This window comes from Rhinatrema bivittatum, chromosome 1 (assembly GCF_901001135.1).
Source record: "Rhinatrema bivittatum chromosome 1, aRhiBiv1.1, whole genome shotgun sequence".
Lineage (NCBI taxonomy): Eukaryota > Metazoa > Chordata > Amphibia > Gymnophiona > Rhinatrematidae > Rhinatrema > Rhinatrema bivittatum.
Genome location: NC_042615.1, coordinates 616,039,549 through 616,064,246, shown reverse-complemented (window position 1 = coordinate 616,064,246; position 24,698 = coordinate 616,039,549). Strand labels below are relative to the sequence as shown.

General features: G+C 43.4%; 1 protein-coding gene across 1 annotated transcript in view; it reads left to right on the top strand.

Annotated features, from left to right (window-relative positions):
* LVRN (laeverin) overlaps positions 1-24,698 on the top strand; it is a 175,417-nt gene that overhangs the window by 72,162 nt on the left and 78,557 nt on the right. The window contains exons 13-14 of the mRNA XM_029571204.1: positions 8,118-8,173; positions 13,763-13,910. Coding sequence (XP_029427064.1) covers positions 8,118-8,173; positions 13,763-13,910 — 204 coding nt within the window. The remainder of the gene's footprint in view (positions 1-8,117; positions 8,174-13,762; positions 13,911-24,698) is intronic.

The window sequence follows — 24,698 nt, the reverse complement described above, 5'->3', positions numbered from 1 at the left end:
ATTATTTAATATTATTTGATGTGTCTGCTGTTTGGAAATTTTTAAAAACAATGTTATATGTTTTAAATCATTGGATGTTCTATTCATCAGCTACTTTGAAATATTTATTATTCTTATGAGTATGGTTTTACTATTATGATTTATGGTTTATATATCTTGATTTTATTGTTCAATGTTTAATGAGGAATGATGATGTTTCTGTTTTTCCACTGTTGCACTGCATACAGAGTCTGTCTTCTTATGGTTTACAATTTAGTTTTTGTCTCCATGTTTATAGTTATAATTTATTGTTTCTTTATTCTGTATTTGGTGAAGGTTTGTCTGTGTTCTATATGTGTGACTGAGGTAAGGTGTTCGGCTAGCTTGTAGTTTCTGTGTAGGGATCTTAAGCTTGGCTTTTGCTGTTTTTTTCTAATATCAGGTGTATTGGTATTTTAGGGTGTAAAACACCACACCAGTGTTTTAGGGTGTGGTGCAATATTTGCAGTGTTGCCTTTTCATAGGTAGGGTTGTTACTGTTTGAGTGGTGGTAGTTAGTACTGTTTTCATATGGGAGGTTTACTATATTGTAATTCAGTTTACTTAAAGCTTTCTAAGGGTCGACATGCTCTACAATAATCCCAATAATATGGCTCAGGTGTCTTTTTAATTGTTTTGCAGAGGTTTCTGGTTGGTACCATAGCAGTACATATAAATAATACACGTTATAAGTGATATCTTTACCTTAGAGCACTGACTATTCTTTTTCATGTGAAATCTGTTACTATAAATGCATATTTTAAAATTATTTGTGGGAAGGTTGGGGCAGGAGTCTGTGCAAGGCTGTAAGGTTCGCCTATGACACCTAATATCCTTGCACCAGCTCTGGTTGCACTGGCTCCACAAGAGAAAGCAGAATTCCATCTGGAGCTGTGCTACTTTGGGTTAGTGGCACTCCCCAGTCTCCGCCAGGGCTTAATTTTCTCTTTTTATAATCCCAGGGAACAGTATAGGTTACTGCTGGTCCCCCCTCCCCAGGATTTGGTAGGCAGAGCAGAGACTGGAGAACCATAAAAGCAGTAAACTGTGTAGCCTGCAGTTAGTAGGAATGGGATTGGGAAAGGGAGGGTCTGCTGCAGAATGGGAAAGGGTTAGCGGCAAGCAACTTTACACCATGATGCAGAAATGCTGAACTGGGGGCACTTACTGTGTGAGCACATAAGCAGCAGTACAACAGTAGCATGTCAGAAAGAGTGTTTGTGTGTCTGTATCAGATAGAAAAAGAGACACACACCCATACACACTTTGTCTGTGAGAGAGAGAGTGTGTGTATGGGGGGGGAGTATCTTTCTCTCTGACACACACACACACACACACACACTCTCTCTCTCTCTCTCTCTCTCTCTCTCAGTGTAGGAGGGTGTCTTTGTGTCAGAGAACGTATATGTGCCAATAAAGTTTCTGTAATCCAAAAATCTGTGACTGAGCATGTGTGTCTGACATTGGCTGGCAGTGTCATTACTTGCAAATGGTTCAAGAGCCAGACCGGGAATCCAGGATATATCTCTATAAGAGATATAAGCAGATGTATAGGGGACCCAACCTATTTGCATGGATTGAAAGGGGGCTGCAGCTCTGCTCACCCCTGGACTAGAATGTGCTCAACTTCATAGTTATTTAGGAAAGATGAAGTTTATTTTCGAGATATTTTAGCTCAATTCTGCCAGAAGCCAGGTTTGATTGGCAGGCTTTTGGGAGCTGTTGACACACGTGCTGCAGGGAAAGTGCATAAGGGCATCAGATACCCTATGGGCCAGTTTGAAACAATCCTCCGGGCCAATATTTTCCTGCAATCTGCTCCTGCCACTGGGAATGCAGAGAAGGCACAGCAGAGTGCAATGCAAAAGACTATGTTACCAGAGAATGCAGGGAGGAGCTTAAAGGAATGGCCTGAGGAGAGAGGCCACACAGACTGACCAGAAGGGAGCAGTACCGAATGGCCTGCCCAGGGCAGCATGTGGAGCCTGAGAAAGGTGCTGCCAAGGATCCAGATGGAAGGCCACAGAGGTCATGGAGACCTCAGCGAGAGGGGCGGCAGAGAAACCGGATGGAGCCGCTGCTGTGGAGAGTCCAGAGAGGGGTGCTACCAGGAGCCCAGTGTGAGGTGCTGCAGAGGAGCCAGAAGGAGGTGCTGCAGAGAGCCCAGACAAAAGCACTACAAAAATGCCAGAGGAAGGTGCACTAGTGTGCCTAACATTACCATAACAGAATAGCCAGAGGGAGGCAATGCAGGTATTGATGGCATGCAGAAGTCAGAAGACGCCATGGCAATGATAAAAAGACAATGGATGCCATCATTAGAGCAACTAAAAGATATCCAAGGAATCCTACCGGAAGAGAGATGGAACCTGGAGCTGTACATGGACTCATGTGAAGGAGGGGGGCTGTGCCCTGGGCAAAGGGCACAGTGGTTGGTGGTAAGGTGGGTATATGGGGCAACTCTTGAGACAGGTGGGGAGCAAGTCCCTATAACCACAAACCCAGCCAAGAGTTTAGCTGGTACAATACCAGACAAGGCATCTTGGGGTGTGAAGAAACTTCCCTGATTGGGATCCAGGGGGAATAAAGACGCTTGCCCCAATAGGTTCAAGCTGAGGCTCGGGTATGTGAAGGAGTTACTCTATTTTCCCTCCTTAACCTGTGTGGTTCCAAGCTAGATGCCTGGGCCATCTTAATTCCCCTAGAGAGAGCTCTGTGGGTGGGGCACAGCAGAGGGAAATAAGAGAAATTCTGGCTCTTTCAATAAGGTTAGATATCCATTAATGACACCTGCACCACTAAGATTCTTCACAGAATATCCTAACTGCCCAGCAAACACTCTTGATAGAGCTGAAACAACGAGAAGTATATGAAAATACTGAAAATAGCTCTACAATCTTGTAAATAGACCAGTTCAATACACATTAGGGATGTGCAGAGGGACTGCATACGTTACATTCGGTATTCGTATTCGCCGGGGGGGGGGGCAGATACATTGCATTCGTTCATGCGTTCCATTCTTATTCGTTTCCCGGCTAAAATGTAATTAACTATAAACCCCCACCCTCCTGACCTTCCCAAGACTTGCCAAAAGTCCCTGGTGGTCCAGTGGGGGTCCTGTAGCCATCTCCTGCACTCACGCTGTCGGCTGCCGGTATTCAAAATGGCACCGATAGCCTTTGTCCATACTATGTCACAGGGGCTACCAGTGCCATTGGTCGGCCCCTGTGACATAGTAAGGGCAAAAGCTATCGGCACCATTTTGAATACCGGCAGCCGACAGCGTGAGTGCAGTAGATGGCTCCCGGACCACCGCTGGACCACCAGGGAGTTTTGGCAAGTCTTGGGAAGGTCAGGAGGGTGGGGGGTTGTAGTTAATTAAATTTTAGCCGGGAAACGAATAACAATGGAACACATGAACGGATCAGGGGCCCCCCTTGCCGAATGCAATGTATCTGCCCCCCCCCCCCCCCGACGAATACGAATACCGAATGTAATGTATGCGGTCCCTCTGCACATCCCTAATGTGTATTGAACTGGTCTATTTACAAGATTGTAGAGCTATATTCAGTGTTTTCATATACTTCTCGTTGTTTCAGCTCTATCAAGAGTGTTTGCTGGGCAGTTAGGATATTCTGTGAAGAATCTTAGTGGTGTAGGTGTCATTAATGGATATCTAACCTTATTGAAAGAGCCAGAATTTCACCATTTACCTAAATATATATTTGGAACAAGTCTGATTTGGAGAGGTAGGGAGTTCCATAGTGTTGAACTGCATTTGCAAATGTATTTTTCCTAGATCTGTGAGTCTTATCATTTTGGTTGATAGAACCGCTAGCCTGGGTTGTTGAGTGCAGTTGACAGGTCAGAAGTCTGTCTGAAGAGTTGTATGCTGTCGTATTTGCCTTTGGACTAAATTCAACAAACTCCTTGATCTATCCAGTTCAGGAACATTGAGTAAACTTCATGTTGGAAGCCATATCCCATGATATCCAATATTAATACTCACGTGGGAAAAGAGTGAAAATCTTAGAGTATTCCAGTGGTGAGTAGGGGACATTTTGAAATGCTTGCTTGCAGTGCTGTGGACAGTGTAGGGGGAGTGATATGCCGGTCAGAATGTTCTAACATGCCACCCTGTGGTTTGCTAGCTAGTAGTCTAGAAAAGGGCTGCCAAATTGGCCCAAACTCAGCAGCATAAGCCCTAGGAAATACTTGGATGCAATTGAATGGGTAAAATATATATATGTCCTAGAATTCCACTTTACTTAAAAAAGCAATCCACTGGATAAAACCTCTCTAAACCAGCGGTTATCATAATCCTTGCTGAAGACCCTTTCTATTCCACTGATATGGTTCATGTTTTGGCATCTGCTTGGCCAGGGTATCACAAACAATCCCGATGTTAATAACTACATTCTTCTTACAACATTAAATGCAGACTTCTTTAGAAGAGTGAATAATGCCATGAGATATAAACAGAGCAAATCATATGGCTGTGTCTAAACCAATTGCATGTGACTCACAAAGCACAAAGAACCTCCCATTAGGCCGGATTTTAAGAGGTACACGCAGGCGTACATTTGTGCGTGCAACCCGGTGCACATAAATGTACGTCCGATTTTATAACATGTGTGCACAGCCATGCGCATGTTATAAAATCCAGGGTCGGCGCGCGCAAGGGGGTGCACAATTGTGTAACTTGCGCGCGCGGAGCCGCGCAGCCTTCCTCCGTTCCCTCCGAGGCCACTCCAAAATTGAAGGGGCCTCAGAGGGAACTTTCCTTCCACCCCCCACCTTCCCCTCCCTTCCCCTACCTAACCTGCCCCCCCAGCCCTACCTAAACCCCCCTCTTACCTTTATCTTAAAAGTTCCACCTGCCTCCAGGCAGGCGTAGGTTGCGCGCGCCGGCCGATGGCCAGCCCACAATCCCGGGCACAGCGGCAAATGGCCGTTGTGCCTGGAGGCTCTGGCCTTACCCCCGTCCCGCCCCTCCCTGTCCCTTATTTCAAGCCCCGGGGCATACACGCATCCCGGGGTTGCGCGCGTCTCCGGGCCTATACAAAATAGGCTCGGCGCGCGCAGGAGCGGGTTTTTGCAGTTACACGTGTAATATACGCATGTAACCCTTTTTAAATCTGCCCAGTCCACTGAAGAATGAAAGAATGATAGGGACCTAATAATCCCGATCGTATGTTATATGTCTAGATCAACCACATAATCTCATTGAGGTCAATATTCAAAAACCATTTAGATGGATAATCTAAACGTTATCATCTAAAACAGCAAAACCGTCATATTCAGCCTCTTATCTGGCTAGAATTTAGCCGGATAGATAGGGGGCATTCTGGAGAGGAGCAGCTTTAGCTAGATAACTTATCCAGCTAACTCTGATCAGGCTACAGACCTGTCCTGAAGATAGCCGAATAAACTTATCTGGCTGTCATTAACATGGCCGGGTATATTCAATAGCATGACTGAATCACTGAATATACCCTTCTAGTTAGCTGGTTTAAGTTATCCAGCTAACTAGCCAAGCCGCACAACGGCTGTAAATGGACACCCATTGTATTTTAGACTTACACACGTCATTTGTTCAATATTATTACTACTATTTATCATTTATAAAGAGTTACTAGACATATGAAGGGCTATACATATACAAATAAGAAAGAGTTCTTGCTCCATTGAGCTTACAAGTTAGTCAAGATAAACATAGATAACAAACAAGAGTCAATGGGAAGTGTATTTATTGCAGTAAAATGGTTAGGAATTAATAGCAGTCTCAAAAAGATGAATTTTTAGACTGTATTTGAATATGGATAGAGAGAAAGCATGATGCACATACTCAAGAAGTCTATTCTAGGCATACAGTGCAGCAAAATGAAAAGCATGGAATCAGGAATTGGCAGTGGAGGAAAAGGGCACAAATTGGAGTAACTTGCCTGATGAACAGAGTTCCTGAGGATGTGTATCGGAGGAGAGAAGTGAAGATAGATAATGAGAAACTGCAGAGTGAATACTTTTGTAGGTGAGTAAGAGAAGTTTGAACTGGATATGGAAGCAGATGGGGAGCCAATGTAATGAATTGAAAAGAGGGATTATATGGTCATAGCAATGCTAAAAGAAGATAAGCTATGCAGCCAAATTTTGATTAGATTGCAGTTCAGCGAACGCCCCACAAAGAGCAAGTTGCATTACTCTAAGTAGGAATAATAAGAGAATGGATGAGAGTCTTGGTAACATATTCAGAGAAGATGGGACAAATTTTAGTGATGTTATAGAAGAAATGACATACTTTAGTAGTGTTTTGGACGTGTGTAGAGAAGGAGAGAGAGGAACCAAAGATGACCCCAAAGTTATGGGTCAAGGGAACCAGAAGGATGAGAGGACCATGCAGAGAGATAGAAAAAGAGGGAAGAGGAGAAGCAGATTTAGGGTGAAAGACCAGAAGATCCATCTTAGCCATATTAAGTTTAAGGTGGCAGTGAGACATCAATGTGGTGATGGCAGACAAGCAGGCTGTGATTTGGGACTGGATTCTCTGTAAAATTTCTGATGTAGAGAGGTAGGTCCAGGATTCATCAGCATAAAAATGATAGTGAAAGCCATGGTAGGGGCAGAGGTGGTTCTATAAAGAGGCAGGTGAGGCATCCACTTGAGGTGGCAATATTTTGGAGCTGCAAAAAGTGCCTCCCGAAATGATCCTTTTGCAGCTGCCTTACCTTGCTACCAAACACACATTTATTAACATGTCTGCAGGATTTCCCCTTCCCATGGGTCAGAAGAAGAGCCCTACAATGGCACAGAGAAATGGTGTGCCCACAGGGCTGAAGAAGAGAGGAGGCACTGTGGGCCACTGGTGGAGCCTAAGCCACCAGTGGTCAAAAAAGAGAGACGGCCCCATGGACTGCCAGCAGAATCCAACATGCCAGAGGTGAAAGAGAAGAGGCCCCGGGCTGCTGGTGGAGCCCAACCCACTGGTAATCAAAGAAGAGGAGGCCTCATGGGCTACCAGTGGAGCCCAATCTACCAATGGCAGAAGAAGAGAGGATGATTCCTGGGCTGCTGGCAGAGCCCAACCCGCCATTGGCCGAAGAAGAAGAAGAGAGAAATCCCGGCAGCTGCTGACAGCAAAAGAAAATGAGAGGCCCCATGCCTGCTGAGCTCATCCTGTCCACAGCCAAAAAAGAGAGGGACAGCCTGATTGACAGCATGGGTGAGTGAGATAGAGGGAGAGTGTGTGTGTTTGTGAGAGAGCATGTGTGTATGTATGAGAGAGCATATGGTGTGTGTGATGTGTGTCAAAGAGCATATGTGAAAGATGTGTGTGAAAGAGCATGTATGAGAGCATCTGTGTGTATGTGAGAGCACCTGTGTGCGTATGTGTGTATGTGAAAGAGCATGTAGCAATGTAAGTGAGGGGAATGGGAGAATGTGTGTATATGTAAGTGAAAGGATTGGCATTAGGAGGTTGGGTGTGTGAAAATGGATCCACCCTCCTTCTACTGATCTTAAATCCCTATGCTTTCTCCTCCTCTTCCTTCCATTCCCCTGCTCTCTCCTTTCCCCCATCCTTGATGCTCTTATCCTCTCCATTTCCTAACCCTCAGTCCCTCCTCCCTGTGACCCTTCTTCATCGGCCTCCTCCAAGATCCCCTCTCCTTTTCTTTTCCCCTACTCCCTTTCTAACCCCTATTCTCCATTCCCTTCCCAACACCAATCACTAAAATCCCTTTTTCCTCAAACAATTAACAAAATAAATTATCCAGACACACATGAAATGTCAGAAATTGAGTTTCAAAGTTTATTTTTACAGAGTAAAATGCAAATTAGCATTATTTAATACAGAAGTCTATGCAAATGTGCCATATAATTGCAGCAGAATTTCAAAAACTTTGCCATAGAATTTTGCTAAATTTATCCTTCACCTGCTACAGGAAATCAGTGTCTGTGATTGAATCTAGCAGTATTTTATAAAACTAAAACTCCCGTATATAAAAATAAATTTAGGGTTTGCTTATACTCCACATAATATATTTAGAAAATGAGATTGAACTTCTTAGTTTTGCTAACCTCAATCTGTATTACTTTTACAGGTTATTCCAGTTGTTAACAGAGTACAGTTGATTGATGATGCTTTTAAAATGGCACTGTAAGTATTATGTATAATAGATAATTAAATAACAATGCCTTAAATGGTTCATACAATAATCTGGCAGGTTAATAAAGAAAAGAGAGTTTACAGAGCTTCCCTATTTGTCCCCATACAGACTGAGTTGTTTTTTTTCTGGAAAGAGCAGACTGGAAGCGGGAATGTTAGGGTTTTTTACTGAGTTGAGTTTTGTTTTGGAGTCATTTACTAAAATGTCATTGCGACTGTATTGAAACTCGTGCTTTGAATGATATTTGTATGATAGCTTTTAAGTTGCCAGTCGCTTGAGCTATCAGTTTGGCAACTTATTCCTATTGGGAACCAATAGGCATTAATAATTTTAGGCAAGAATATGCAATAGATCAGAAGTGGCCAACTCTGATCCTTGAGAGCCACAAAAAGGCCTGGTTTTCAGGATATCCATAATGAATATGCATGAGATAGATTTGCATGCATTGCCTCCATTGCATACAAATTTATTTCATGCATATTTATTGTGGTTAACCTCAGAACCTAGCCTATTTGTTGGCTCTCAAGGACTGGAGGTTGCCACCCCTGCCATAGATATTCTGCTATCTCTTCAAACAACATGCTAAAAACTAAAATCCATCTATGCTCTTTCCTTCTGTCTTGCCTTTGCCCTTCTTCGTAACAGAGCTTTGCAGAACAATCATTTCTCTCTCCTAGGCCAATCACCTTGGAGTTACATTTGATGCTTTGGTTTCTTTCACTCCTATACTCAATGTTATTGCTCTTCCCTACAATTTAACCAACATCCAATGCTTCATGGAGCTATGTTCAACTTTCTTTTTCTGGCCTGGCAAATTCCTCCTAGGTCTTTGGGCTTCTAGCTCTATTGGAGCTTGCCTTTGTTGGGCTGTGGCATCATGAGCCTTCATTCGCAACTACCTGGTGGATTTTCTGCTATTTTGTATCTCTTTCTACTCAGTCTGACCATCTCAGTGACAGTCCTCAGCTGGGGGCCTCAAACCACAGCTCCTTTCAACATTGGCTAATATGACCTTTAAGTCCAGACACCAGGTGTCACCGCTGCACAATGACTGAAACTCTCTTCGCCCATCTGGGGCGGTGAATGCTGCTTCTGCAGCAACCCCAAAGAATCTTACAAACACTGAAAATTCCTCCCTGCCCATGCTTCTGGTAAGAACATAAGAATTGCCATACTGGGTCAAACCAAGGGTTCATCAAGCCCAGTATCTTGTTTCTAACAGTGATCAGTGCAGGTCACAAGTAGCTAGCAAAATCCCAAACAATAGATAGATCCCATGCTACTAATGCCCAGAGATAAGTTGTGGCTTTCCCCAAGTCTACCTGGTTAATAACAGTTTATGGACTTCTCCAGGTTCTTGATCAACCTTTTCTAAACCATCTACACTAACTGCCTTTACCACCTACTCCAACAATTAATTCTAATGATTAATTATGCATTGAATGAAAAATAATTTTCTCTGATTTGTTTTAAATGTTCTACTTAATAACTTATGGAATATCCTCTAGTTTTTGTATTTTTGAAAGAGTAAATAACTGATTTACATTTATCTATTCTATTCCAATCATGATTTTATAGACCTTCATATCCCTCCTCAATCATCTCTTCTCCAGACTGAAAAGCTCTAACCACTTTAGCCTTTCCTCATAGGGGAGTCTTTCCATCCCTTTTACCATTTTGTTTGCCCTTCTCTGTACCTTTTCCATTTCAACTACATCTTTTTTGAGATGCGGCGACCAGAATTGCATAGAGTACTCTACGTGTGATCTAACCATGGAGCGATAAACAGGCATTATGACATTCTCTATTTTATTTTCCATTCCTTTCCTAATAATTCCTAACATTCTGTTTCCTTTTTTGAGCACTGCCACACACTGAGTCGAGGATTTCAAAATATTCATGATAATGCCCAGATCCTTTTCCTGGTTGGTAACTCCTAATCTGAAACCTAACTATAGTGTGGGTTACTTTTCCCTATGTGCATCACTTTGCAGTCAGTCATTCACATTAAATTTCATCTGCCATTTGGTTGCCCAGTCTCTCAGTCTCACAAGATTCTCCTGCAATTTCTCATAATCTGCTTGTGATTTAACAACTCAGAATAATTTTGTGCTGTCTGCAAATTTGATCACCTCCCGCCAGATCATTTATAAATAAATATTAAAAAGTACCAGACCCTGTACAGATCCCTTAGGCATTCCACCATTTATGTTTCTCCATTGATAAAACTCACCATTTAGTCCTACTCTTTGCTTCATATCTTTTAACTGGTTTGTAATCCACTAGAACATTGTCAACTATCCTGTGCCTTTTTAATTTTCTCAAGGGTCTCTCATGGTAGATTTTGTTAAATGCCTTCTAATAATCCAAATACACTATATATCCACTGACTCACCATTATCCACATGTTTATTAACCCCTTCCAATAGTGTAGCAAATTGGTGAAATCCATGCTGGCTGTATACCATTAAACTATGTCTACATATTCTGTGACTTTGTTCTTTAGAATAGTCTCTACGATTTTTCCCAGCATTGAAGTCAGACTCATTGGTTTATAGTTTCCTGGATCATCTCCGGAGCCCTTTTTAAAGATTGGCATTACATTAGGCACTCTCCAATCTTCAGGTACAATAGACAATTTTAATGATAGGTTACAAATGACTAAAAATAGATTGGTAATTTCATTTATGAGTTCTTTCAGAACTCTGATGTGTAAAATCATCTGGTCCAGGCGATTTGCTATTTTTTATTTTGTCAAGCTGCCTTATTACATCTTTTAAGTTCACTGTAGTTTTTTTCAGTTTTTCCAAATCATCACCATTAAATACCGGTTCTGGCACAGGTATCTCCCCAACATCCTTTTCAGTAAACACCGAAGCAAAGAATTCATTTAGTTTTTATGCTATGGCCTTGTCTTCCCTAAGTTCAGGCTTCCTCCTTCAGATATATTTTAGAAAGTTTTTATTATGAGGTTTTAACTCTACAGCCAGCTTCTTTTCAACTTCTTTTTTTGACAGCCTTATCAATGTTTTACATTTAATTTGCCATTACATTATGCTTTTTCCTATTTTCTTCAGCTGGATCCTTTTCCCAGTTTTTGAAAGAAGTTCTTTTGGCAAAAATAGCCTCTTCCACCTCACCTTTTAACCATGCTGGCAGTGGTTTGGCCTTCCTGACATCTTTTTTAATGCGTAGAATATTTCTGATGTAAATTCTTAACCTTTGTAACTGCACCTTTTAGCTTTTTCTAATATTTACTTGTTTTATCAAAGCCTCCCTTTTGAAAATTAAATGCTAGAGCAATAGATTTACTTAATGACTTCTCTCCAGTCATTGAGTCAAATTTGATCATGCTGTGATTACTGGTGCTGAGTAGCACCACTACCATTACCTCTCACACCATTCCATTAAGAATTAGGTCTAAATGGCTTCCCCTCTTGTTGGTTCCCAAACCAGCTGCTCCATGAAGCAGTGATTTATTTCATCTAGAAACTTTACCACCCTCATATGTCCTGATGTGACATTTACCTAGTCAATGTACAGGTAATTGAAATCTCCCATTATTACTGTGCTACCGAATTTGTTAGTTTCCCTAATTTCTCTTAGCATTTCATTGACTGTCTTTTCATTTTAGCCAGATGCATGGTAGTACAGCCCCACCACTATACTCTTTCCTATCACGTATGGAATTTCCACCCATAAAGATTCTATTGTGCATTTAGTCTCCTGCAGGATCCTGTTGGACTCCTGTTGGACTCTATGCCATTCCTAGTATAAAGAACCATACCCCTACAAACTTGATCCACCCTATCATTTGTACCCCAGTTGGTTATCTTTCTTCCACTGGGTCTCTGAGATGCCAATTATGTCTACCTCTTCATTCAGTGCTATACATTCTAACCCTCCCATCTTACTTTTTAGACTTCTGGCATTAGCATACAGACATTTCAAGGTACTTTTTTTTTGTATATACAACTTTCTTAGCAGTTAAGGATAATTTTAATCTTTTAACTCAATCTGTTCTTTACTTATGGACAGATTGACTACTTTTGCTTTTATTGGAACTTCTAAATTGGGATGCTTTAACTAATTTTCTTTATTATTCTTCAAAAATACCTGCATCCAAACCATGCACTGCTGAGCAACCCTTATCTTTCCCCCTTGTTCTAGTTTAAAAGCTGCTCTATCTCCTTTTTAAAGGTTAACGCCAGCAGCCTGGTTCCACCTTGGTTAAGATGGAGCTCATTCTTTTGGAATAGGCTCCCCCTTCCCCAAAATGTTGCCCTGTTCTGAACAAAACTAAGTCCCTCTTCCCTGCACCATCATCACATCTATGCATTGAGACTCCATAGCTCTGCCTGCCTCTGGAAATGCTACCCTGGAGGTTCTGGATTTCAACTTTCTACCTAAGAGCCTGAATTTAGATTCCAGAGCCTCCTTCCCAGACCTTTCTACATTGTTGGTACCCACATGTACCATGACAGCCAACTCCTCTCCAGCACTGTCTAAAATTCTATCTAGGTGACACATGAGATCTACCACATTTGCATCAGACAGGAATGTTACCAAGCAATCCTCACATTCACCAGCCATCTGGTTATCTACATTACTAATAATCAAATCACAAACTATGACGGCCGACCTAACCCTTCACTCCTGGGCACAAGTCCTTGGAGACCCATCCTCAGTGTGAAAGGATAATGTATCATCTGAAAAGTGGGGCCTAGCTACAAGATAGCTTCCTGCTTCACCAAGGTGATGCTCTCTGTCCAGGTGACCTTGCTCCTCCAAGGCAGCACAGAGGCTGCCAGACTGGAGTTGGGACTGACTTCCTGCTATTTGTAAAGAGTTGTCTTCTAGTTGCAAATTTAAATAATGTTCATAGGTTTTCCTTTAAGAATTAGGTGTCATGTAGATATTTTTCTCTGAATCTATTCATTTCTTTACTTGTTAAATACTTCTGCAATATAGTTAAGTTTAATTTTTTTATAACTCTAGGAAAATATATAAATCATCTCTGGCTCCATTAATGTCAGTGGGTTATCAGTGGGCTGCTATGGCCATTGGCCACCCATTTCAAATTTGCAAGACTCTGGAATGTCCGAAGGTAGAAACAGCTGCTGCTATAAAAGCTTTCAAGACAGCTTTCTATACAAAATAAGAACAAGAGTTAGAGTAATCATTTGAAGGCCTCGGGATATTTTTAAGATAAGGTGGCCACCTTTTTTATGCTTAGAACTCTGTTAAAAAACCGGTCCATTGGACCTCCATCATTGTTAACTTCCTGAAGGGGTTCAAAGGATATAACTCTCTTATAATATTGATTTAGGGCCAATAGAGGAGTTTATACATTTGAATAAGATACATTAATAACTAAGCAAGTTCACAAAATAAATTCACTGGCAAAGTAAACTTGATACTGTGAGTTGCCTGTATGCTTTTCGGTATTTTAGTGATCTTTGAGTGGGCAGCGTGGAATTAATGATTTGGGGGTTTTTTCTGACAAGTAATTGACCAATTATTTTGTTTTTATTTATTTATTTTACATATTTATTTATTTTACATATTTTTTACATTAGATCTGGATATATTGAGATTGAAACGGCACTCAGCATAACAAAATACCTTGCTAAAGAAGAGGAAATTATAGTGTGGTATACAGCACTGAATAACATGTTGCTTGTTGAACATTCTCTGGTCACGCCTAAGTCATTTCCATTGTTAAAGGTATCAATATCCTTTTGTGCATTCTGAAAAATCTATAACAATCGCCTTTCTTATATTGTAAATACCTAACAACTTTTATTTATTTAAAATGTTTACTTAATTGCCTTCCCACTAATGAACCCAAGATGAGGTACACTTGAGTAAAATATACAAATAATAAAACACTCATATTATACAAATCATGTTAATCATCAGAACATACTAACCAATCAGCATAAACATATTGACCACAAACAAACAAAACCAGAAGAGGAAAAATACAAAACAACAAATCATAATCATAAAATAGACTACCCATTCCTCTATAAGAAACTTAACGCTATGAAAGAAATAACTGCAATGACCAGCTAGAATTAAACAAGTCAGGAGCAAGGATACAACTCTGCATCTGCCAATGTACAACTCAAAAAGTAAACAGCAGTTAGGTGAAAACTCCAACCCAAGAAACAGACCCCTACCCCTAGCCTAGCAAGAGCCTTCTAAGACTCAGAGTGATTAAAACAAAGCAAACCCATGACTAAAACTGGGCAGTGCAAAAAAAACCAAAAAAACAAGTCGCTCTCTGGCCATACTGGCCTAACTTAACAATGGATTATAAGCCTAAATAAAAAACCGGGATTTTAAAGACTTAAGAAAAGGAAATGTTTTTCTTGTAAGCCTGGTCTCCCTTTCAAAGAGTGGGTGTTATGCAGCAAAAGGCTCTACTACGAGTCATTATGGACCGACACTATATTAAGAGAGAACAATTAGTAGCTTTTCATATTGGGATATTCCAGCTTGGTTCTGGAGATATCAGAGATATCCAGGGCCAAGACCATTGAAGGCATTAAAAATTAAGTACAAGGCCTTGAATTGGGCACAGCTGGCATCTGGTCACTAGTGCAGCCACTCAAGATGAGGTGAAATGTGATCCCTCAGGCTACATCCAACTAGCACCCAAGTTGCTGAAAAGTGGACCCAACTGCAACCGACTCAATGTTTTGGTGAGCAGACCAACAAATAAGGTGTTACAGTAGTCCAGATGTGATATCACGAAAGCATGTGTTAGAGTAGCTAGAGGCCTTAAAAAAAGAGGTTTCAACCACTTGATCAGCTGGAGTTGCCAAAAGGAAGTCCTTGATCCCTTGAATTTGTGACTAAAGATGTAAGGTTTTCTCCACATAAATGCCCAGAATCTGAATTTCTTTTTGCAAAGGAATAGATGGGGATGACATAGTTATATCACTAATAAGCAGGGCCTTAGACTTATCTAGATTTAATTTCTGCTGATTATGTACTGCCCAACTCCAAATGGCTCCAGATGTTCACAAGAGAGCCCTTGATCTCAACACCCATGGGTACATAGAGCCGGATATCATCTACATATATATGGAAGTCTAACCCATACTTCCTAATTAACTCACTCAGGCCTGGATTTTCTAATGTCACAAATGTTATTGAATCCCGCGGTAATTGGGTGCGGGGGACGAAGCGGAGGGCGGGCCTGCGAAAGCCAGCAGCGATCGCACCACTGTGGTGTTATCGCTGCAGGCTTCCACAGCCAATAGCACCACAGTGAAAGGTGGTGCTATTGGGCGTGCTATTGGCGGCGATAAAGGGTCTTACCTTATCACCACCAGCGAAGTTTCCGCAGCATCCGCCCCAACGCCACCCTCACTCCTCCTCTTCTGGTCCCGATGCCGCCCCGACTCTCCCCTATTTAGCTATCGCACGCGAAAAGTCCCTTTTCGCGTGCGATAGAGATAGAAAATGACCCCCTTAGTGGTCTCAACACAAAAGGTACAAAGGATAGGAAAGACCCATGGAGAAATCCACAGGGCAGCCAAAAGGAAGTTGAGATGAAAGGCCCTGGACCCAGTTAGTGAGAAATGATGAAAACCATTGAAGCACTGTACCCTCTATGACAGATTCTTCCAACCTGTCAAAAGAACCTGATAATCAATCAGATCAAGGGATGAAGAAAAGTCTAACAGAATTAGTATGGGGGGCTAATCTGAGTCCTGACACATATCAAGTCATCCATGAGTGATACCAGCAGGGTTTTGGTTCCATAGTTAGCTCTAAAGTCAGACTGACAAAGGTCTAAGAGTCACTTAAATATTTCTGTGATTGACTTAGTACAGCAGATTCAATGAGCTTATACAAAAAAAGGGACATTTCAGACTGGACAAAAATAGGTCAGAACCTCTGGGTCGAAAAATGACCTTTGTAATGGCAGTTGAACTGATTCATGTTTCAGAAACAAGGGTAGTGAACCCTCAGACAGAGATGCACTAATGATCTGGACTAGTCAGGGAGTCAAGCCATCCTTGGCCACCTTTATTTGAAATGATGGACCAGTATCAAAAATACAGGATGAGAGACTGGTTTTTGACAATTTTTGGATACCTCATCGAAAGGTTGGAACTGAGATCTGGGGGCCAGATTTGAGGCTGGGACAGAAGAGAACTTTAGGGTTTTTCTTACCTTATTCTATTCACCTTCCAATCTCTCCAATCTGTTCTTTGCTGGAGGGAAGATCTCCTCCTGGTACCATTTTAAACTGGATTTGAGAAATTTTATTGTAAAGAAAGGAGGCAATAGAGACAAAATAAATGACCAGTTCTACAAGATTATGGTCTGTTGGTGTCTGCCCCTGAAATATTTTAAAATCTGAATGTCAAAATATAGATTTTACTGCAGTGCGGACTATCATAAGAACATAAGAATATGCCATACTGGGTCAGACCAAGGGTCCATCAAGCCCAGCATCCAGTTTCCAACAGTGGCCAATCCAGGCCATAAGAACCTGGCAAGTACCCAAAAACTAAATCTATTCCATGTTACCATTGCTTATAATAGCGGAGGTGGTTATTATATAAGTCAACTTAATTAATAGCAGGTAATGGACTTCTCATCCAAGAACTTATCCAATCCTTTTTTAAACACAGCTATATTAACTGCACTAACCACATCCTCTGGCAACAAATTCCAGAGTTTAATCGTGCGTTGAGTGAAAAAGAACTTTCGCCGATTAGTTTTAAATGTGCCACATGCTAACTTCATGGAGTGCCCCCTAGTGTTTCTATTATCTGAAAGAGTAAAAAACCGATTCACATCTACCCGTTCTAGACCTCTCATGATTTTAAACACCTCTATCATATCCCCCCTCAGCTGTCTCTTCTCCAAGCTATCTTTGTCCCTATACCCATATCAATGTTCATTTTTATTTATTTATTTCATTTTTGCTTCTGTTTTTGTGCATTTTTTTCTCTCACATTCATGGCACGTTGTCGGTGTATAGTTTGTACATGTATTGCCAAAATAATGCATAAAGGGTCTGATTCCTCAAGGTCTTTTCCCATAAGTATGTCATAGTGTAACCTATGCTGAACTTATGGGAATCAAGGGATATAAAAAGTAATAATAATAATAATACCAAATAGATGAGTTTATATTTTAAGATATTGTATGTAGATGGTCCTGTTTTATTGAAGGATCTTCTTAGCCTATTAATCTGAATATGAATTTACCATCAGCTATGGATGTTACTTTTTGTCACCCAAAGGTTAAGGAAGTAATAATTTATGGAAACCCATAAGCCTTTTCATGTGTGGCATCTAGGGTCTGGAATCTGACCCTAGATGCCACACATTTTAGGAAGTAGTGTAAAGCTGTGTATTTTAGGGATGCTTTTAAAGAAGTTTGATGTTATTCTGTTTTAATTGCAATTCTGATTCTGAATTGTATTATGCTAGAGTCTTGCGGTAAGTCACTTAGGTCTTTCTTTGGATGCACATTACATAAATGCTGGAAATAAATAAATGAAGTAAATAAGTAGAGAAAAAATGAGAGAACAGTCTTAGTGAATCAGGTCCTAAGTCATTTAAGGAAAGAATTAGAAAATACAGAAGAGATCACAAAAAACTTTAGTTCCATCTCTCCTATACCTCTAACTGTGGATTGTTAGCTTTGTGGAGCTCACTGTTTTCAAAATGGTTGCTCTGACTGCTTCTAACTTCTGTTCCCTGTGCATACCCAGATCAGTCCAGACTCCTGGGTTTTGCCTCCCTGCCAGCAGGTGGAGTCAGAGAAAGTTTCACTGACACTGTACATAACCCAGTGTGCCACCTGCAGTCCCTCAGTATTTCTCTGTCTCCAGCAAATGGAAGATGGTGCAAAACCTGCAGTTCTGCAGTCTGGAGACTATTTTGGATTTATGAGCCTTCCTCCCAGGGGTTTTTTGGTTCCTAGTGGGTCCTTCTCTATCTGATCAAGATGGATGAGCTGGGGCTTGGTGACCCTTTGGTACACTCACTCCTTTCTTCCGTGGGAGTATAAATCTGGTGGTCCAGATCCTTGCCCTTCACGAGGCTGCTGAGGCAGCTACAGGCTCAGGGCAGCTGTTTTCTTTTAGTCAATTCCTTTTTTAATTTGGCTGATTTTCTTTTTTCTGCTAGCAGCTCTGTGTTCCATTCTAGGGAGTAGGTATTGTAAGTTTGGTAAAGTTTTGAAGAAATAAAGAAGGTCTGGCTTTTTTCTGATCTGCCATATGGCCTGCGTTCCTGGAACCTGAACCTCTGCACCAAAGAAAAGTATTGGTTTCTATGTATCTTTACACAAGAACAAGGAACTAGATCGAGGAATTTGTGCAGCAGCAAGGTTCCAGGGGAGGGGAAGCTACCTTAGCAGCTCAGGGAGCTCAGCGAAGGGGTTTTCAGTAGCTTCTCTGCCTGCGGAGGAGACCATGTGTTGGCTCTGTGGTGCTGAGTAACTATTCCCCTGTTTGCCTTTGAGGTGCTGGTGGTGCCATGGGTGCAGGGAGGAACAGCGTGTATGTGCAGCAGAAGCATTCAGGGGTCTGTGTCAAGCATAACCGCATCGGTAGAACAAGCCTCATGGATGATGGGTTCTAGCACTGAGGCTTTCCCCATCAGCACAGAAACGGCGGCCATTTTCAATTCCCTGGCAGCATCAGCGGGAGAGGCAGAGGAATCCCCTCCCTGTCCCGCAGAGGTGCAGAGAGACACATGCACTGAGGAGGAGTAGAGGTCTTCTGCCGATTTTAATTTGCTTATGAACAAAGCGTGTTTAGTGAGATGCTGGCTCTTGGCCCCAGTCTCCATGGATTCTCGGCCAGTCAAGAGGCCTAAGCTATTGAGAAACTCTTCAGGCTGACGATTTTCAGTGCTGGATGTTAAACAGATCCGGGCCTAAACGCGCTGAAGATGCAGGAAGGCTTTACTTAGCCATGTGGTAGGCCACTGTAGCAGTTCTTTTATTGCGTGCCTAGGCGTGTGCGTACATTCTCACCACGTGGTGGTTGCATGTGTTGAGTCCTGTCCGCATAAGGCCATGGCCTAGATTTGAGCATGTACATCTGCGACCTAGACTTGAGCGCATATTTGTGCAGATTCTTGAGTGCATACTTGCATAATTACTTGTGCGTGTAAGGCTGCGACTTAGAATGGAGCACATATTTGCACAGGTACTTGTGTGCATAAGACTGCAAACTAAACTTCAGTGCGTATTTGTACAGCAATTATGCGCGTATGACCATGGGCTATATGAGCGCATATTTGCGCATGTACTTGTGCGCGTATGACCGCAACTTAGTCTTAAGCACGTATTTGCATGCGTCCTGGAGAGTTAGGCACCAGGGACGAACAGGTCCAAGCGCCTTGCTTTCTGTGAGGCTTGCTGTCTGATAGCAATTCAGTCTTCACTCTCTCTCCTTTTGTGTCAGTGCTGTTTAGATGCTCAAATCAACTTGACTACTACAGCTTTGCCCATGTTGGGACATCCCCTCGGCCTATGGTGTCTCTGGAGGGTGAGTGGGAGACGAGGCAATGGTCAGTTCTCCTCCCTTGTTCCCGAGGGCAGAAGCTTCCCTGAGAGAGCAAGGTTGGGCTATGGACTCTGGTATAGATCCATTTTCCTCCTCCTGGGTGAAATATTTCCAAGGCTTGCAGACCTTTCTGCAGTGGTGCCCAACGAATGCAAAGCAACCTACTGTATAGGGATCACATGCTTGGGCCTCTCATTTTTCAGTCATGGCGGGCAAATGCCGCAGGGAGGCTGTCCCTGGTAATGTGCAAGGAGGTCTGGATCATGAGACATTGGAGGATTCTAATAGGGAATTGCTTTCTCACTTCTAGAAGAGGGAGAAATTGCATATGATTGAGAGCCGCTTTGGACTCTGCTCAGATTTTTCTTTTTTTCACAGAGATGTGTTACTGAGTCTGTTGGCTCAGACCCTGAACATGCTTAGTGTGGTCGGAGGTCAATTTTAAGTTAAACATCCTGTTTCTTCCCCCCTCCCCCCCAATCCAATTCAAGAGATATTGGATTTAAAGAAGGTAAATGCAGTTCTCAAGGTTCCCCATTTCCACATGGAAATTCTGAGATCCTTCTTAGCAGCGGTAAACAAGGGAGAGTTCTTGGCATCTCATGCTTTGATAAAGGCATATCTGCACATAGCCATCAGCCAGAGAGCACCAGAGTTTCCTGAGGCTCATTAGTCCTAACGGAACATTTTTGGTTTCAAACCCTTCTCTTCGGCTGGCCATGGCTCCATGTACCTTCACCTAGGTGATGGTGGTGGGGGTAGCCGCAATGCAAAAGGAGGGTATGTTGGTGTATCTGTATCTGGATGACTGGCTTATTAATGCAAAATCAAATGACCTCTGTCAACAATCGGTACAAAAGTTACCAAAGCTCTTGAAGTCACTAGGATGGGTGGTGAACCTAGAAACGAGCCATTTACTCCTCTTACAAACTCTGGAGTATCTGGGAGCAGGGCCGGCTGAACCACTAGGCGAGCTAGGCCTGTGCCTAGGGAACCATTAGGTGCGCTAGGCCTGTGCCTAGGGGGCCGAGATTTAGGGGGCGCCACCACCGCTTGCGGCCACTTCAGGTCACTTCAGCCTCCACCTCACCCTGCCTTCCCCCCCCCCCCATTGGGCCACCCTCCTGAAGCCCCCTGGTGGTCCAGCGGAGGGCCCAGGAGCGATCTGCCGCTCCCGGAGCCTCGGGTGCCACTAACCAAAATGGCGCCAGTAGTCATTAGCCCCTACCATGTGACAGGGGCCAACCAATGGCACTGGTAGCCCGTGTCACATGGTAGGGGCTGAAGGCCACCGGCGCCATTTTGATTAGTGGCACCCGAGGCTCCGGGAGCAGCAGATCGCTCAGGGCTCCCCGCAAGACCAAGTGTTTTGTGAGGTTTGTTTTGGGGCTGGAGGGGCTGCAACTGGGGGTGGGGCTGGGGGCAGCAAGCGGGGGGGTAGGGCAGCGCAAGGCTGAAGGTGCCTAGGGCACCCAATCCCCTTGCACTGGTCTTGTCTGGGAGCTCAGTTCAACACACTAGCAGAGAGAGTGTTTCTCATGGAGAGAGACTGCTGAAATTGCAGAGCTAGATTAGGCTTCTTCTAAAGCTTTTGGTGCCCAGGGTCTGGAACTATTTACAGGTCTGGGTTCTATGGCATCGACATTGGAATTAATGCATTGGGCGTTCGCACATATGCAGCCTCTGCAGGGGGCTCTTCTCCCAATGGAATCCATTACTGGAAGAGTTTCATCTTCCTTGTCCATTAGAGGGGAAGCCAGGGACAGTCTTTTGTCGTGCTTACTCGCACCAATCTCGAGCTTGGTGCGGAATTGGAGATTCTGAATTGAATAATAGTCACCACCGATGCAAGCCTCTTTGGATGGAGGGCAGTGTGGCAAGATCAGTTGGCACAGGGCCAGTGGTTGAAACAGGAGGCCTCATGGCCTAACAATTGGTTAGAGACGAGAGAAGTGCATTTCGCGTTACTTGCCTGTCTGCCAAGTTTACATGGCCTTCCGGTACATATCCTATCAGCAATGCGACAACAGTAGACTACATCAACCATCAAGGTGGAACCGTGAATCAGGCAGCAGCTCAAGAGGCCCGGGAGTTGATTCTCTGGGCAGAACAGCACTTGGAGCAGCTGGAATTGTCTCACATCGCTGGAGTGAACTACATTCAGGCAGATTTTATCAGTCGGAGAAAGTTAGACCCTGGGGAATGGAAGCTGTCGGAGGCAGCCATGTGTCTCATTCACAGAAGATGGGGATATGCTGACCAAAGAGAACACCAAGGCGTTGCGTTTTTAAAGCCACTGAACCGAACATGGTACAAAGGAATCAGAGTTCTGGTGTTGCCGTAGACTCGAGGGATTCTTCTTTGTCTTCCCTCCCGAGGCCTCTGGAGGACAAGCAATTATGGTGGATAGAGAAACATCCAGGCAATGTGATCCTGGTATATCAAAGTGGCCACATTGACCATGCTTCCCAGATCTGATCAACATGGCCATAGATGGGCCCCTGAGGTTTAGACATCGGTCAACTGTTTTCCACCAGGGCCCAATATTTTTGAGTCAGACTTACCTCTGTCTCATGGCTTCACTTCTGAGAGGAGACCACTGAGATGGAGGGGATATTCCAAAATGGTTATTTCCACCTTCTACATCCTTGCTGTATATGCGAATTTGGAGGGTCTTCAATTCCTGGTCTGCTGTTGATGGAGTGCAGCCTCAGTCTGTTCAGGCTACAGTATTGTATATTTTGGCTTTTCTACAGAAAGTTTCTGGTCAAGGGACTGGCCTTTAACTATCTAGTGTCTAGGTAGCGACATTGGGTTGTCTCCAGGGTAAGATGCAAGGGTATCCTCTGTCTGCACATCTGGATGTTTTATGGTTCCTTCAGGGAGCTAAGAACTTGTGTCCTCAGGTGCGGAACATTTGTCCATTTTGGAATCTGAACCTAGTCCTTAGAGAATTGTGTGAGGCTCTGTTTGAACCACTAAAGAGAGCTGTGGTTAAAGACTTGGTTTCTTGGTTGCTGTTTGTTCAACCAGGAGAATTTTGGAGCTCCAGGTGCTGTCGTGTTGAGATCCCTTTCTACAGATATCTGATTCAGGGGTATCATTATGCATGGTGCCTTCTTTTCTGCCTGAGGTAGTCTCGGCATTCCATCTTAGTTAGACAGTAGAGTTTCCAGTTTTTATGGTTTGGATTCCGCCACGCCTCATGCAGGGGAGCTTAGGCTCTTAGATTGGCGGCATGCATTATTGAGGTATCTAAAGGTCACTTATGATTTCCATAGATTGCATCTCCTCTTTGTAGATCGTATCAACTCTTTGTACTGTGGAGTGGTCCAGAGAAGGGAAATAAGTCAACTAAGGCTACAATTGTGCGGTGGCTGAAGGAAGCAATTGAGTCGAGCTACATTTCTAAAGAATGCTGCTGCCGGGGGGCTTAGGAGTTTACTTGACACATTCTCAGGCGACTTCCTGCGTTGAGTTACATCAGGTGTCTCTGCATGAAATTTTCTGGGTGGCTACTGGGAAGTCGTTGCCCACTTTTGCTAGGCATTATCGCTTGGATGTAGGGGCTCCAGCTTCCATGTGCTTTAATAAGATAGTTCTACGAGCGGAACTCTCCACGTCCCACTCGAGTTAAGGGAAGCTTGGGTACATTCCAGGAGTCTGGACTGATCTGGGTACTTACAGGCAAAAGAAAATTAGTTCTTCCCTGCTAATTTTCATTCCTGTAGTACCACAGATCAGTCCAGAGACCTGCCCATTTACTGGGGAGGGGGGGGGGGGAGGGGGTAAAAGAGTCTGACACTCATACTGTTGCTTTGTATATAGTACAGAGTTGTTGGAGGTTTTCAATGCTGATCGCTCATGTTAAATTTGGGAAACGAGTTTTCCGTTGTCTTTTTGGGCAACTTCACCTTCTTCTTGCTTAGAAATTTATGGCTGTTGCTGTCATCTTGTCTTGGGTACAGATCAATAGTGAGGGGCTGCAGGTGGCACACTGGGTTATGTACAGTATCAGTGAAACTTTCCCTGTATCCATCTGCTGGCAGGGAGGCAAAACCCAGGAGTCTGGACTGATCTGTGGTACTATAGGAATAAAAATTAGCAGGTAAGAGCCAATTTTCCTATAATCCACAGATTTGGCAAGGGGCTTTGTGACTAGTAACTCCATACATTTGATTGCAGGTTGCTATGGCAACTTGTGGGATGCCACATGTTGCCAGGAGTTAGAAACAGTCAGCACTGAACTACTCTAAAGAGATTTAGCTAAATGCCCTGTGAACTTCAATTGCATCAAACGCAACAGATTTCTGACCATCTCAACCATTGATACCTAATTCTGGGGGCAATTTTCCAAAGCCTGCCTCCTTGCAAATTATGGCCTAGATTCATCAAGATGTGATTTTTTTCACAGGAGGGGACCCACTATCCTTGGGGGAGGGGGTGTTGCCATGACAACCTCCCAACAACAGTGGGACCCCTCCCCCAAAAATGCATCAGGGCAGCGTGTTCTTTTGTGTCCGTTTTGACCCCATTTCAACATGGGGCTGCTGATTGAGGCGGCGCCATCACCCCTAAAATTTAAAAATAAGTGAAAATATGTGCACAGCGGTGGCCTCCCGAAGTCTAAGCCCCCCACCTGCCCGATGCATCAACACTCCCACTCCTCCATCCCCCCGGCCCCCTGAAGTATAAGCATCAACACCCCTATCCCCCACCCCCCAGTCCCCCTGACTCGTAAGTATCAATATTCCCACCCAATGGCCCTCCTGACACATCAATACCCCCTGAAAAAAAGGGACAACTCTCCCTGCACCCTTCCCCCACCCCCATCCAGATCCCCCCTTACCTTAAATTGGACCTACGTGACCTGAGTCTGATCTCTGGGGGGCAAGGTCAGGTTGGTGCCATATTGGGCTGACATGGGATCCAGTTTAAGGTTAGGGGGGCTCTGGAGGGGG